Raw genomic sequence first — 15856 nt, 5'->3', positions numbered from 1 at the left:
CACTTCAGTTGTGTCCAACTCTGTGCGACCCCATAGACGGCAGCCCACCAGGCTTCCCGTCCCTCGGATTCTCCAGGCCAAGAACACTGGAGTAGGTTGCCATTTCCTTCTCCAATGCATGAAAGTGAAAAGTGAAAGTGAAGTCGCTCAGTCGTGTCCGACTCTTAGCAACCCCATGGACTGCAGCCTACCAGGCTTTGCCATTGCCTTCTCCAGGCCTACTTTCTGAAATTCATACAAATAGAATCGTACAGTATGAATTCCTTTGTGTCTGGCTTTTCTCGCTTCACACCATATACACTACATTTGTCCATTCTGTTACATGCATCTCCTGTATGATCCATTTTGATTGTGAAAGGCAGAAAACTGTTTACACAACTGATTTATCAACTCTACAGTTGCTGAACATGTGGGTGGTTCCTAATTTGGAGCAATTAGAAATAATGCTCCTATGAACACTCTTATCTATCATCTCCTGGTACACGGGAACATGCATTTCTACCAAGGGGTGGAATCTGAGTCACAGGTGTACGCATCTTCATCTTAGTACTTAATATCCAGCTGTCTGCCAAATTTAAGCTCCCACTGGCCATGCCCAAGAGTTCCTGGTTGCTCCATACCCTCGCCAACACTTCTTATTAGTCTTATTCACTGTGGCCACTTTGGTGTGTGGGTAGTAACATCCTTATGACAGTTTCAATTTTTAGTTCCCTGATTACTTATGAGGTTAGGCATACTCACACACGTTTACTGACCATTTGGATACATCCATTCTTGAGTGCTTCAAAGTCTTTGGCTCATTGAATGGCGGCAATCTCCCTTGCAAAATTAAATTTACAGGCTGACAGAATCCAGCTACAAAACCTTTCCTGGGGAATACCAACTCATTGGTGAGCAACAGGGATAGGACAGGAAGTTCTATTTCCTCAGAAGATTTTTTTTGCTACAGATTGAATGACTACTTTGACTATTCTCTACTAAGTAGGACCAACCTCAGCAAACTTACTGAAAGAAAGTACAACACCGTAACAGAGAAAGAGTACAACACAATCTCACAATCTGAGAATCTTGAGTAAACATCCCTGGGTTACACCATCGAAACTACTATTGTGTCAACATACTTTGCTGTTGGCATGACGATTAAATTCTATGATCCCATGGAAAGCACTTAGACCTCTGCCTGATGACTCTTTACCTCTCATAATATAGATAAGAGTAACGACAGAGATAATTTTTTTCTTTAAAATCCTAAGTAACTCTTTTAAAACCAATAACGTTCAACCTATAGACACGTAGTTACTTTTTAGAATACAGATACTAAAAGCCTCCATCACACACACTAGTACACGAGGTTGGATATTTAAGTAACTCGATAACACACACTCATTTCTTTACCAGTCTTGACTCTCCACACTACCTTTTTCTTCTAAACTGCTATTTTACCATATTACTAGACATCTTCCCTTAGAAATTCATTTCTCTCTACACATACTATCTCCTTTAACTGTGAGACCAGACTCTGTAGGGGGCAGCCCAGTATATCACAATAACCAGAGTTCCACTCAACCAGTTGTGCCCGGGGACCCTGAATGACTCTCCAGGCAGTGAGTGAAACGTCACCCCACAAACTCCTGACCTGGGATTTTAAGGGGTCTAGGAGTGCTTTCACTGCCATAAGAAGCCTTATCCTAAGATCCTCTAAGTGAAAGAATCTTTAATATCTTTAGGCAACCCTACTTTCATTGCCAGTTTAGATCTATTCTAACTAGAATTATCTATCACTTTGGTTATCTGGACTCAACTTCTTTGCTGTGAGGTAAGTAAATCATCTGATTGTCTATGTGTCTGTAAAATTGTGAAACTGAACAAAAATTGCCAAGGAAGAGGAATTTGGGAGATGCTCAATTTACAATACTGTTTAGAAAATCAAATGGAAAGGAGGTAGATACCAGTTTGGCTATAAGACTACAGCTGTTAAGTTGTTGGAGTTACAGTAACATAGATGGAGACAAACAGTGTCTCAGTCGTTTTCATCCAGAAACCACTATGCGACATATCTGGCCCCCTCCAAAAAAAAAAAAAGGAGCAGTGACTTCAGAAGCGAACTTGAAGAGAGAGGGGGCAGGGCGCAGAGATCCCTAACATCTAAGTGGGAGGCCGCAGGGCCAGGCAGGAGTCTCACTCTTGTTTGCCCCCCACCTCTTCTTTGTGGGGACTGGCTGTCTACCCACTGCTCTAGAGCCTTTGTCTGCTGATGGCCACCTGCCTGGGCAAGATAAACAGTGACAACAGCAGGGCCCTCCTCATAATACTGGTCTGAGGAACCAGGATAAGCCTCATACCTACTGAGGAAAAGAGAAATGTGTTAAGAATGAGAAATATAGTTTTATCTGTGGCACAGACAAAATCTCATGATATAAGAGCATGCTTTTATAATGGGGATTTACTGTGTAAGTCTATTAACTACATCCTTTCCGATAATTGTAAAATTGGCTTAACTAAATTATATTTGCTCTAAAACTGGCCTCGAGGGCTAAAATAAAAATTCATTTGGGGCTCTTAGTACTTAAAACCAGAATTCAAAAATGGAGCTGAAATGGATGGTTCCATAAGGTGAAGGGAACTCTTGTGAAATCCCTCTTTTGCAAGGTGACAATTTTCTTTCACTCATATCCCAATCTAAGTCAGGAAATTAAAGCTGCAAGAATGATCCCCGAATGAGACAAGTTCTTCCATCTGAATAAAAAATTCATTAGGTTCAAGTATTAAAGAAGCAAACTAGACATACAAGTTTAATTCTTGATCCACTGTTTACTCGCTGCCAAATGGTTTGGGGGAATTCTTTTTTTTTTTAACTGAAATTCTTTTCCAACGTAAAATTATTGTGAGAAGCCTGGAAACCCAGAGAGCAATGCTAAGTGCTGTAGTGTCAGGGGCGGGGGGTGGGATGAGGGGGTGGTCTTGTCTCTATTGTTCCTTGCGATTGGCAAGTTCCCTTCACATTAGCAAGTCAAAATGTCCCTGATGCTGACACTGGGCTCAATATTTCACCCATGACTCCCTCAACCCTCGATTTCTTCACCTATGTTTTCAATCATACGTTCAACCAGTATTTACTAAACGGCAGTTAAACACATACATACACAACACATGCAAACCCTCAAGGACCTCAATTTAGAGGAGGATAAAAGGCAAGTAAAGACCCAGTAACAATACAAATACATGCCACTACAGGGGTAAGAAGCCAGTGCTAAAGAACCTTACAGGCACAAATAACCAACCAGCTTCAGGGGTCAGAGAAGATTTCGTGGGAAAGGCAACATCTAACCTAAAGCTTTAAGGATAAATAGCAGCCAGCCATACCAAGAGATGGGAGTGTGCTGGGAAGGGATACCACAGGTTGGTGTAACAGCCTAGGCTGGGATGGAGAGAAAGACAGGGCCCACCCTCAAGCTGTGTCCCTTGGTGCCTTCCCCCAGAGACTGTCGAGTCAGAGAAAGGATTCTCCCTGCGCAGACAAGGGGCCTTTTCTTAATGAGATCTATGCCTTCCCATACCTGCTGACTTCAGCAGCAGGAGAACACTAACCAGCAGTGAATTTTAGAAGACCTGTCACAGGCTATAGGAAAGCAGGGCAATGAAAAGATTGGATCTGCAGGTAAGAGTCTCCTATCTCCAGGTAAAACAGCAAACTCCTATCCTGCATATGAAACATAACTCTGTGTGTAAAAAACTGACTATAATGTAACTCAGCAATGAGCCTATCACATCTAGTGAATAAATCAATGTAATCACCTCCCAATGGAAAGTCTTTACAGCAGCCAGGGCAGAAAGGGGAGGGTAAGGAACTTGGTACCAGAAGAGACTAGGCCTGGGTATCTGAGCTCTCAGCAAGTCACTGGCCCTCACTGGGCCTTGAATCTCCATTTACACAAGAAATTGTAGCTCGGGGTTGCTGCTTGTGCTTCTAAAACCCATTCACCTGGCATTATCACAATCAAAAGTATTTTAATCACCAAAGGAAAGGGTCTAAATAATTTGTAAGTCATAGATTTACTACAGTTTTGTCGGAGGAAAAAAAGAGCATGTGCCCACAAGTTGTCTTAAATCAAAAAACCAAACCGTTAAGTTCACATACCTTTTAAAAGCTGACAAGTCATGCATAACAAAGTATAAAGATAATTAAAGTTTTAGGACAAGCAAATGAAATTATGATTTTTTTTTTTAAAGAAAAAGAAAAAACAGTTAATATAGCCAAGCAGGCAATGATTGGAGTTGCTCACTTCTCTTTTCTTTGCTTTCACTTCCCTTCTTAGGTTAAAATACTAATATGTAAATTATTCCACTCAAGACTCCCAGAGTCCTTTTTTTTTGGGGGGGGGGTATTTATTTTTAATTGAAGGATAATTGCTTTACAGTATTGCACTGGTTTCTATCAAACATCAACATGAATCAGACATAGATTTACCATGTCCCCTCCCACTTGAACATCCCTCCCACCTCCCTCCCCATCCCACCCCTCTAGGTTGTTATGGAGCCCCATTTTGAGTTCCCTGAGTCTTACTTGCCATTGGCTATCTATTTCACACATGTTAATGTATGTTTCTGTGTTACTTTCTCCATAACTCCCACCCTCTCCTTCTCCCCAACCGCCCAGCCGTGACAATAAGTCTATTCTCGATGTCTGTGTTTCCATTGCTGCTTCCCAGAGTCCTTTCTTAGCAATTCATAGGGATGTTTTTGCCAAAGGAATTACTTCCAGTCTTCCATGTGATAGACAAGGGATATGAAACACTGGGTACTTAAAAAATAAAGCAAACCAGAGTAGGGAAAGGTATGTGCAAAGCTGAACCAAGTAACTGAGGGTGCCCAAATTTCTACCATTTAGAGATACTTTAGTAGCAAAAAGTAGATATTCGACGATTTTAGGAACTCGTAGTAAAGGGTTCCCACCAAGTGCCACCTTAGCACTTGGACTTTCCTGGTTTAGAGCCCTCACAATCCTACCAGATGGGTATTATCTCTATTTTAGCGCTACACAAACTAAGTAGGAACAGAGGTTCATGGTGTTTAAGTAACTAAACAAAGTCACACAGCTTAGAAAGTGAATACATTATACTATGAATTCTATTCTAGTCAATATCAAATCCCATTCTCTTTCAACAGATGATGCATGCTTTAAGCACCAAAGTAAACAAAGTGAAGACATTTTTCTGTGATTCTCTTAAATACATGCCATCATTTCAAAGGGAGCTTATGCTAAGCATGACCTCATAAACAAATCATTTGTGAAAGAGAAAAACCACATCCAGGGCAAAGTCATAAGTTGAAAAAGCCTTATTTCAGCGAGCACTTCCTGAAAGAGACAAAGCAGCAATTGCAGCTGAGCGAGTACCAAGTCCTATACCAAGTATTATATTTGAAACAACTTTTTAAAGCAACGGAAGAGCCTAAAACAAAAGAAATATAGCGTTTCTTAAATACACGGTTTCTAGAAAGAGCTATTTTAACACAAGCAACTCAAAGATATCTATTTTACAGAACTGTGTTTACCGAAAAATGTTCTTCTCAAACAGCCTTTTGATGGTCAGGAGGTAAGTAGCATTTAATCACTTTTATCACAGATTATCAGAAGTAATGTTGTACTTATTTGTTAACTCTCAAGATCTTTGTTTTATTTTAATAATATGTTGCTGAAATTATGTTGGTGAAGGACCTTCAAATGGGTTATACTGTCATCTTCCTATGTTATTAATATGATTTTCATTTATTTTCAGTATTTTTTACATTAATAGTAAACGTAGTTTTTTTCAACTTACAGAGACTGTTGATATAATAAATTGTAAGTATCTTCAGGAGTCTTTATCACTTGGTTTTCAATTACACTGTTTCAAAGAATGTCGAAAGCTTTTAAAACACTGACTTACAAGCTAATCGTTTTTCAATATTTATCCAAAAATGTATGTGTGTGTATGGAGTACAACCTGTATGGTAATGCCTTTAAAACACATGCATCACAGATTTTAGTCAACCTTAAGCAAATGAGCAAACTGTTCATGACATAATAAAGTCAGCTTGAGCCCAATGAGGAGGAAAAGATTCATTCAGAAGAAGTTTGTAAGTAAGGAATTTCTGGGACAAAAATCAGGGATGAGGATGGGTGGAGGGAGTTCTGAGAAAAGGATACAAAATGTCATTTATATTACAATTTCTATTGTGGAAAAATTCATTGAAAGTTAAAAATAAGAGCCAAGTCTCTAAAATGATTATGTTTGTATGATACTAGAGATTTAACTTCTCTATGTAGTATTTTTCTCATTTTATAGAAATTAATATTCCAGTCACCCCAATATGTGGAAATTTTAATTAACACAGGCTTTTAAATATATAGAATTCTACTTCAAAAATCGTATTTAACCTAAATATTTGGCAAACTCGGAAAGGTAGGGAGGAGAGAGGGAGGCAGAAAACAAAGTCCTATCTTGTCTGTCCACAGCAACTGCTCTAATCAATTTTAAATTACTGCCCACGATGTCACTGAGCAGATGGCCCATCTCCCCCACAGTTTTCACTAAAGAGCCTCAGAGCTGAACGAGAGGAAGCCCACTCTGCAAAGTGACATTTTTGAAGGAAACTTTCTTACACCTCCTTATTTCAGGGGGATGCCACGAGGTTCCATCTGTGTGTAGCAAGTCTATTTTTAAAGTCACTGCTGCTGATGTTACATCGTGGGTGATGGAAGTATCACACAGGGGGGTGGCGGGTCAATGATATTTACAATCACAACTCCTTTCCAGTAGAAATGGGCATTGCCGGTGGCGTGAGGAATAGAAATTATACAGTTTCTGCAAACACATAAAGTCACTGAGTGACTTCTTGTTAATAACTACTTGTCTCAGACACTCCTTTTTTAAAAAATTAAAATTGACAAACAATACTTACTCTTCTGTATCTAGGCAGAGTGAGGAGGTGAAAGCTACTATCCTAGAAACAGCTTATTCTCAAGGTGGTGTGCTCTGTGCTCCTCTGAGGCCATGACATCTCCTTCTGGGACACTGGTAAACACCATCTGGAGGATTCAGCATTAGGCAGTCCCAACTTCACGTTAAAAACTAGCCTGTCTGTTGTTTTTAAGAGTCAAGCTCTTAATCTGTACACCATGGCACAAGAACTGCTGTTTCTAATCTACGATAGCTTAGAACATGATGCTCTTAAGAACTGTTTGCCACTTTAAAAAAAAAAAGCAGATTTAATGGCCAATTAAGCAATGTTTCATTGACAAACTAGAGAGTAGCTACTGTGGGTCACCCTGCCAAAGGTTCCTTCCTGCACTCAGCCATCAATCCAGCAAACTGAGCACCTACTGTGTATGCATCAGGCAGTGCAGACAACACAGCGGTAAGAAGGAAAGCCTCCAGCTCTCAAATGAGGACATTTGAGAACTCAATATTCGATAGTCAACCAGCTGTATGGTTTCTTTACTTTCTAGTACATAATTTATACATTAATGTTTTATATTTAATGAGTAATAATCCATTATATATTAAAATTATACTTAATGAATAAAAATCAGACATTACTTAGTTACCAAATATTTAAACAGAATAAAGATGATAAAAAGTGACAAGCTTAAGAGTCAAAATTCAGAATGGCCTTTCCCCAAGTAGTCCCTAACAAAGGATACCTAATACAGGAACAACGGCTACCCAACCCCATACTACAGGGAGACAGAAAATGAATACACTGGCCAGTGCATTGTGACACACCAGACCATCCTAATGGGCTAGTACATATTAGCAGTAATATCCAGGGAGTGTATTTCTTAACAAATACTAAGACACATATATTGACTCTACGACATAAAGTACTCTCAAAATCCACTGACATGCCAAGCTGAATGTAAGAATGTTAAGCATTTATTTTTCAACTAAGGTCTCATTCCTATTTCTCTTCTACAGTTTCTAAGTGTCATGCCCACCAACGAGCTGTAAGATGACCACCACCCCTCACAGTCAAGCTCAACCTGGCCTTCCTATCGACCCACATCCAGATGAATACAAGGTGGCAGCCCTCGTCTTCTACAGCTGCATCTTCATCATTGGATTATTTGTCAACGTCACCGCCTTATGGGTTTTCAGTTGCACCACCAAGAAAAGAACCACTGTGACTGTCTATATGATGAACGTGGCGCTACTGGACTTGGTGTTTATAATGAGCTTACCCTTTCGGATGCTTTACTACGCAAAAGGTGAATGGCCTTTTGGAGAGTACTTTTGCCGGATTCTTGGGGCTCTCACAGTGTTTTACCCGAGTATTGCTCTGTGGCTTCTCGCCTTTATTAGTGCTGACAGATACATGGCCATCGTACAGCCGAAATATGCCAAGGAACTTAAAAACACGTGCAAGGCCGTGATGGCGTGTGTGGGCGTCTGGATAATGACCCTGACCACCACCATCCCACTCCTGCTGCTCTATGAAGACCCAGACACAGCCTCCTCCACCCCCCCTACCTGCCTCAAGATTTCTGACATCATTTACTTAAAAGCTATTAACGCGCTGAACTTCACTCGACTGATATTTTTTTTCTTGATTCCTCTGTTCATCATGATTGGGTGCTACTTGGTCATTATCCATAGTCTCCTTCACGGTAAGACCTCTAAGCTGAAGCCAAAGGTCAAGGAGAAGTCGATCCGGATCATCATCACGCTGATGGTGCAGGTGCTGGTCTGCTTCATGCCCTTCCACATTTGCTTTGCTTTCCTGATGCTGGGAGGGGATGAGAACAGCTACAACCCCTGGGGAGCCTTCACCACCTTCCTCATGAACCTCAGCACTTGTCTGGACGTGATTCTCTACTACATCGTTTCGAAACAATTTCAGGCTCGAGTCATTAGCGTCATGCTGTACCGTAATTACCTTCGGAGCGTGCGCAGAAAGAGCTTCCGCTCAGGTAGCTTACGGTCACTAAGCAACATAAACAGTGAAATGTTATGAATTGTCACTGTTTGCCTTCAAGCTCTTTAAATACACTTTACTATCTATCTTAGGGTCAGTGGATAATCTCTAGGATATCACCAAGTCCCTTCTCTCCTGGAAAAAACAATAAAATAAACTTAAAAAACCCTTCCTCTTTTGTGGGATCTTATTATTGTGGTAGCATAATTAAATATATTGAAACATTCTAGTTCATTATTTTTATATTAAAAACTTACATAAAACACTTGCATGAATGACTGGGAGAAAAGCATCCAATTCCTGTTTCAGATTCAAGCCTTATCTAAATACATCATTGACTGTTTGGATTTAACCCTATGTGCAAATAAGAATTACATGATCTCAAATAATTGAGCTACTGTTTGAAATAATTTGAATTATTTTCCAACTAGATGCAGCTCCTTTTGGTTTGATTTACACTCAGAAATGGTGGTCTAAGTTCAGTTCTTTGTGTTCTAAACATAAAACTTCTGGGATTCCTATAAAAACAACTATATTCAACACATCACTGTTACTGATGTACAGCAAAATCTGCAGAAGCAAACACCCGAGGCGTGATATAGGTCATTGCCATCAGCCCTCCCCTCCACTGAATTCATTTTCCTTCGGAAACAGACTACAGCCACTCAATAAATACTTACTGAGAGCCTAGTATGCGCCAGACTCTACTTCAGACTACTGGGGGAAACCGAACCTGAGACCCTATTTCTGCCCAATAATCTAAGTTCATTCCCATGACATAAGGTTTCTGCTATATGGTGAAATATGTTGTTCAGTTGCTAAGTCACGTCCTATTCTTTGTGACCCCATGGACTACAACACACGAGGCTCCTCTGTCCTCCATTATCTCCTAGAGTTTGCTCAAATTCATGTCCATTGAGTCAGTGATGCTATTCTAACCATCCCAACCTCAGCTGCCCCCTTTTCCTTTTGCCCTCAATCTTTCCTAGCATCAGGGTCTTTTCCAATGAGTGGGCTCTTCATATCAGGTGGCCAAAGTATTGACGCTTCAGCATCAGTCCTTCTGATGAGTATTCAGGGTTGATTTCCTTTAGGATTGACTGTTTTACTAGTCAGAGACTAGTAAAACTTAGGCTTGGATTCATATCCAAGCCTTATCATTTAATTCCTCCTAACGAAGTAACCAAGTGACTTCTCCATTTAAAAAGGAAAGGAAGTCAACTATAATCTGTAAACATACTATTCTAAATATTATGAAAGCACATAAATGAGTCAGCAGTAACTTCCTTTTTGCCGAATAGCCTGCATGACTCTTAGCATGATCATCTCCTAATGGGACTAAGAATCAGATAAATGCACTGGCTATAAATATATTTCTATAACATGGGAAAATAAATATTCTTAAAGAAAAAAAAAGAGATAAACACAAAGGAACCCAATCATAAAATAGCATTTTCATACCAGAAGATCTCTTAGATGGTCTTCCTGTCTAGTCCTTCTGCTTTAAATATAAAGAAAATGAGGTCCACATAGGTTATGTGACTTGCTCGGCTAAAGCACCAGCATTAGAAACCAAGTTTAGCTCTCCTTTCATGTCAAGCACCAATTTCTCAATAGTAAAAAGCAAACAAGCTCACAGAATGTAAACATTCTCATAGCTACGTAACGAAAAGGAGTCAAGATGGTACTGAGAGAAAACCACTTGAATTTTTTAGCTTTATTAGTCGAGTGAGCAAGACACTTAAATATCATTAAGTGAATATTGCTAAAACAAGAGAAACCTCTATTCGATATGTGCTATACAGTCACAGCCTACTCTCACCTATACAGATTAATCTGCTCTTACATAATTTATTAAATGCAACTTCTCTGCAATGACTTTTCTTGATGAGAAGAATTTGAGAGCACATGATACAACTAAAGTCTTTATCAACACAAAGTCAAAAAAGTGAAAATGTATGTCACGGTTCTTACAAAAAAACAAAAACAGTTAATTAAAAATAATTTTATTCAGCATTGTAATCAGATATACTTTAATATGATATGTAAAACTTCAAATTCTACTTATTCTGGAGTGATTTGATTCTGAGAAACTATATAACATCTACATATAAATACTAACAATGAAAAAAAATAATAGGTATGTAAGGACAGGTGTGTGATAAGCATGGGTTACTGGAAGAAACTAATATATAGCTACTTTCAAAACCTAATGGTTGCGTTGTCCAATTATCAAGTAACAGTCATGAGAATCTATTACATGCCAGGTATAGTTTCTTTGTAAAGCACCAGAAAAAGAGATGAACATGTCTATGGTTCCAAGACCTCACCTTACAGTCTTAAGGGGCTACACTACAACCAAGGCTACCCCTTCAACATTCCTGAGGGTGAGGCAGCGAGTACATAACGGAAAGTTGGTTTGCCCTCAGTGGGCTAGGAGGGCGGCACAGGAGGCCCAGATAATGACCGTGATGATGCAAAGCAATCAACACTAACAGGGATTTTAATAAATGTGTTGGACTATACATAAAAGGACGAATAATCCTGCTGAAGGACAACAGGGTGCAGAAAGAAAACCAAGAAGATACAAGAAAACAAATAATACAAGAATGACCAATGGGAAACTCTGGATTGGGGTCAGATTATAAAGGCTTTGAAGGAAAAGAAAAAAAAAAAATATATATATATATACACACACACACACACATACAGGATGGGGAAGTTACTACTGCTAGGATGTTTGCACAGGTTATTTAGTTCCCTGTCAAGTACAGACCCCCCAATTTACATATGAGGATTTTCTACAAACTGAGCTCAGGAAATAGAACTCGAGAAGTAACTTGCTTATGACGACACACAACACACGGCAGAGCGAGGAAACCTCAATTATATCTGGTCTACGTGCTGGCAAAGCCTAAGCCATTCACACTATTCCAGACAGCCTTGATGCCATCTTGGAGTTTGATTATTATTCTGAAGAAAATAAAGATCTAAAGGTTTTTAAAAGGAAGATTAGTATGGTCAAACTTCTATTTTAGAAAGACAACTTCTGAAAACAGTGCATGAACTGCTTTGGAGGTGACAGGTAGACTATTTAGAGAATTATTATAAAAATCTAGGCAAGAAAAGTTAAAGACTAGTTAAGACTGAGATAACGACAATACATAATGAGGGGTGATTCACCCAGCACTTCAAACGAATAAGGCTCAGTGACCCACTCCAACGACGAGAAAAGGGAAAGAGTTCCAGCTTGGATGACTGTGTAGATGGAAATGCCTTCAATTAAAGAGTACAGAAGGAGGAGGAGATGAGAGCACAGAAAGAGAGGTGACCAGAGGAGGTGACAGCTTCTGAACACGACGAATTTTCTTGGAGTCTGAGAAGCCATCAGGAAATACGAGTAAAGATCAGGAAAGTAATATGAACTGGAAATGGAGAACTGGGACACAAACAACAGATGTTAACGATAGCTGAAGTCATGAGAGTGGATAAGATGGCGTAGAGGAAGCTTTTGGCGTAAGTGTGAGAAAGGAGCTGCCAAGAGTTAATAAATAAGCTCAAAAAGGACCAGGAGACAGTAGTATGCTAGCACTCAGGAGGGCAGGTTATTTCATGAAATAATGGGATGCCAAAAGCATACAGTGTGCTATTGAAAGGTCAAATAAGACAAGTGAAAACAAGCCACTGGCTTCAGAAATCAGTTGGTCACTGATGACCTTTATAGTTTTAATAGTGGTGAGCTTTAAAAAGAGAGAGACACAATTAAATAAGAAGTGAAGAACTGTTGGGAGTGCAGATAAATTTGGCACTGATGAGAAAGAAAAAAACATTATATGGGAAATATGGCACATAATGCACATACACCACACTGACCAAAAAGTTTCCTGAGTTTTTGAAGCTTTGCTACCATCAAGTAAAAGATACATTTACAAAATGCAAAGTTTACTTATTGAAGTAAAGATTTATATTCCAAGAAGTCTATGTTTGAGAATGCTTCAAGATTCAAATAAGCCATATAATAACAGAAGGGGAAATATTGTTTCATTTAGGTAATGTCTGAATTAACATCCAGTCTTCCAAAGGGGATCCTATAACTTTTGAATTTACTCAAATTTGCAATTCTTGCTATAGTTAAGATATAAATAGGCAAATGCCTTCTTGCCTTAAGAATTGGTTAAACACACACACACACATTACCACCTATTTCAAAACTGAATCAATATTCCTTATATGTACCAGTTAGGATTCCATAAAAAAATATCATTCATTACAAAGAAATAACTGTCACTCCACTCTCAGTACAACAGAAAAGAAAGTCCTCACAAGAAAACAACGTAAATAATAATCAAAAGCCATGTTACTACCCACCCCCTCAATTTATTCTAACACAAACATACATGACATGCATAACCTTTCCACAACTCAATAGGTCTTAGAAAGAACCAAAAGAATTGGTCTCGATGAGAAATGTGTGGGAAAAACTAATGATTCAGTAATGCTGCTTATTTTCTGAATCAATACAGCATCATTCCTAATGACTACACAATCTTCCACAATAGCAGAATAGTTGAACTTCTTAATCTAACTGCAATCACAACCCATAAAGCTCAAAAACTGCATAATTACGACACAGAACTTTATCTGTCTCCACTAAAAGATTATTCAGAATTAAACATTCATAAGACAACTAAAAATCGACACTCATGCCAATAATTCAGTAAGTCCACTACAACTGTTAAGTATTAACGACGTAAGTGTGAGAGCTGTTAGATCACTAGCCGTATTTTAAAAATACAGATCCAAAGTGAAGCTGGATCAAGATACTTGCATAGCCTAAGAGTTCTCAAAAACACATACTGAAAATTAAAATAAGGCTTAAATTAGTACACATGAATTTTTAATATATGGTGTCTTTATTTCACAGTATCTCATCTCTTAAATACAGCCTCAGAAACTTCATTCAGAGATGTTTCAGTATCATTTGTATGTGTTAACAACTCTGCTCCTTGCTGCTAGTTATTTCACAAACTAATACATGTTTTTTCATTTTGTTTTTAAAGAAGACCAACACAATATGAAAGCACAAACACTCTACAAGTTAGGCTGCCCGCTGCAGATTGGGCACAAAGTCATAACCTATTTATTTTCTTTTATATTTGGCGGAAATTTATCAACAATACCATTTTACAAAAGCATCATTCTTCAGAAGCCTAATTTCAGACAAATTAATTTTGTTTCCTAACTGAATCTAATTAAATGTTGTATTTTTGTGTTTAAGTAGTTGAAGTTAACAAAGATGAAATTTAACTATGAAAACACAATTGTATCTTCAGGACCAGAACAGAAAATTCATTTAAAATTCTCTAAAATATGAGACTTGAAAGCTGAAAAAAAAGACTGAGAATAAAATCTATTTTTCAGATCTATTTTATCTGCTTCAAGAACATAATGAAAATGTAGGTATACACTGGATTTTTTACATATAAAATCAATTTTTACTACATCTAAAAGCTTAAAATATTCTTTTACTGACTTTCATGTACAATAATGCTTTAAATCAGATTTACATAGTTATGAATTAAGCTAATCTTTAGGAGCTACTTACAATCCAGAAGGCAGATTCCTGGCCATAGTGACACCAAAGGAATACCGCACAGCTTCAACAAGGATGAAGTCACCCACCACTGACAAAACCCAGGAGCCCAGCAAAAAGGACTAAAAACAAAACAGGAAGAACATTAGAGGGAAGAGACTTCTAAAAATAACCTTAATCAATTAAAACCAACTCAGGTTTACACATATTTTTTTAAAGTTTCTTTTTGTTCCAAAAGACTTTTCAAAATGAGGGATTAAAACCATATTGATCAAATGTTATTAACTTCCATAATTTCTAAGTATGTTGAAGAAAAGATATTTATAGCATGATTCATTTTTACAAGTAAGGCACAAACTATTAAGCAAATTGAGTGATTAGAACTATATTAAAAGTCCTAATTAAAGTGGTTATTGCCCACTTGCACTGATATTATTATCTATTTTCACCATTATTATTATTTTATTATGCTAAAGGCTTCAATTTCAAATTTTTCTTTGGTTAATGTCCATGCTCCAAGTCAGACAGAGGATTATGTAATAAAAAGACAACTGTTAAAAATAACACCAAGCGAACAAAACTACTTAAAAATAAGAAAACAAATATCTTTTCCCCGTAACCAAAGTAACAAAGGGAAAATACATAAAAACTTACTGCAAATTTTCTGCTTCCATATCTTCTTTCAAATATCCTAAAATTATAAATAAGCAGACTACTGCAGAAAGTATCTTTCAGATCAAGGCAAATTATTCTTCCAGAAATCAACCTCCAGATCTATAGATGGGGAATTAAAAAAGAATAACAAATATGAGTAAGCTCTGTTGGGGGTCTCTTCGTTAGCAAATTTATCATGTTTACTTCAGACTGCTTATTTTTAACACTCTAAGCTCAGATCTCCCAAGGCAGAACTGAAACTCTCCATCTCTGTAGCAGCTCTTAAGAGACGCATACTGAGGGCATCCTAGGAGGTTCTGGCAGGAGAGTGGGGCTATTCTCACTCCTGGACAGAGGATGGTTGTCCTCTACCCAGGCAGGCCCCAGCCCTAGAGCACAGATGCCCACAAAGTGGTCCAGGAAAATGGGACTGGTGTCAACCCAGCCAGATGAACCAAAGTAACACCACCCCATGATCAGAAAGGCGCCAACTTGGGGCCTCAGGGCCCTGACACTCCCTTACGAGCAGTGTTTCTCAGGGCTGGCCAGATGCTAGAATCCCCTGGGGATCTTTCTAAAAAGTACACCAACTCTTAGGCTCTCTGACTCAGCTGGTCTAGGGCAAGGTCTGGGCATCAAGAAAGAAAAACGGTT

At 38.5% G+C, this 15856-nt stretch overlaps 2 protein-coding genes across 5 annotated transcripts in view; one reads left to right on the top strand and one right to left on the bottom strand.

The window, feature by feature from the left end:
- The window catches only part of UBAC2 (UBA domain containing 2), a 170574-nt gene that overhangs the window by 123080 nt on the left and 31638 nt on the right, over nucleotides 1-15856 (bottom strand). Inside the window, exons 3-4 of the mRNA XM_061435278.1 lie at nucleotides 15203-15322; nucleotides 14561-14670 (exon numbers count right to left, since the gene is read on the bottom strand). Coding sequence (XP_061291262.1) covers nucleotides 14561-14670; nucleotides 15203-15322 — 230 coding nt within the window. The remainder of the gene's footprint in view (nucleotides 1-14560; nucleotides 14671-15202; nucleotides 15323-15856) is intronic.
- On the top strand, nucleotides 1139-9126 carry GPR18 (G protein-coupled receptor 18). 4 transcript variants are annotated; one of them, XM_061435286.1, is made up of 4 exons: nucleotides 1139-1816; nucleotides 3480-3658; nucleotides 5542-5594; nucleotides 7959-9126. In XM_061435286.1, the coding sequence occupies exon 4, from the start codon at nucleotides 7993-7995 to the stop codon at nucleotides 8992-8994; it is 1002 nt and encodes a 333-aa protein (XP_061291270.1). In that variant the 5' UTR covers nucleotides 1139-1816; nucleotides 3480-3658; nucleotides 5542-5594; nucleotides 7959-7992; the 3' UTR covers nucleotides 8995-9126. The 4 variants fall into 4 exon arrangements, with proteins under 4 accessions (XP_061291270.1, XP_061291267.1, XP_061291269.1 ...); XM_061435283.1 differs by having other exon boundaries at nucleotides 5167-5594; XM_061435285.1 differs by lacking the exon at nucleotides 3480-3658.

The sequence above is a fragment of the Bos javanicus genome, chromosome 12, assembly GCF_032452875.1.
Source record: "Bos javanicus breed banteng chromosome 12, ARS-OSU_banteng_1.0, whole genome shotgun sequence".
NCBI lineage: Eukaryota > Metazoa > Chordata > Mammalia > Artiodactyla > Bovidae > Bos > Bos javanicus.
Note: the sequence above shows the minus strand (reverse complement) of the source record. Positions and strands in the feature narration are given on the sequence as shown.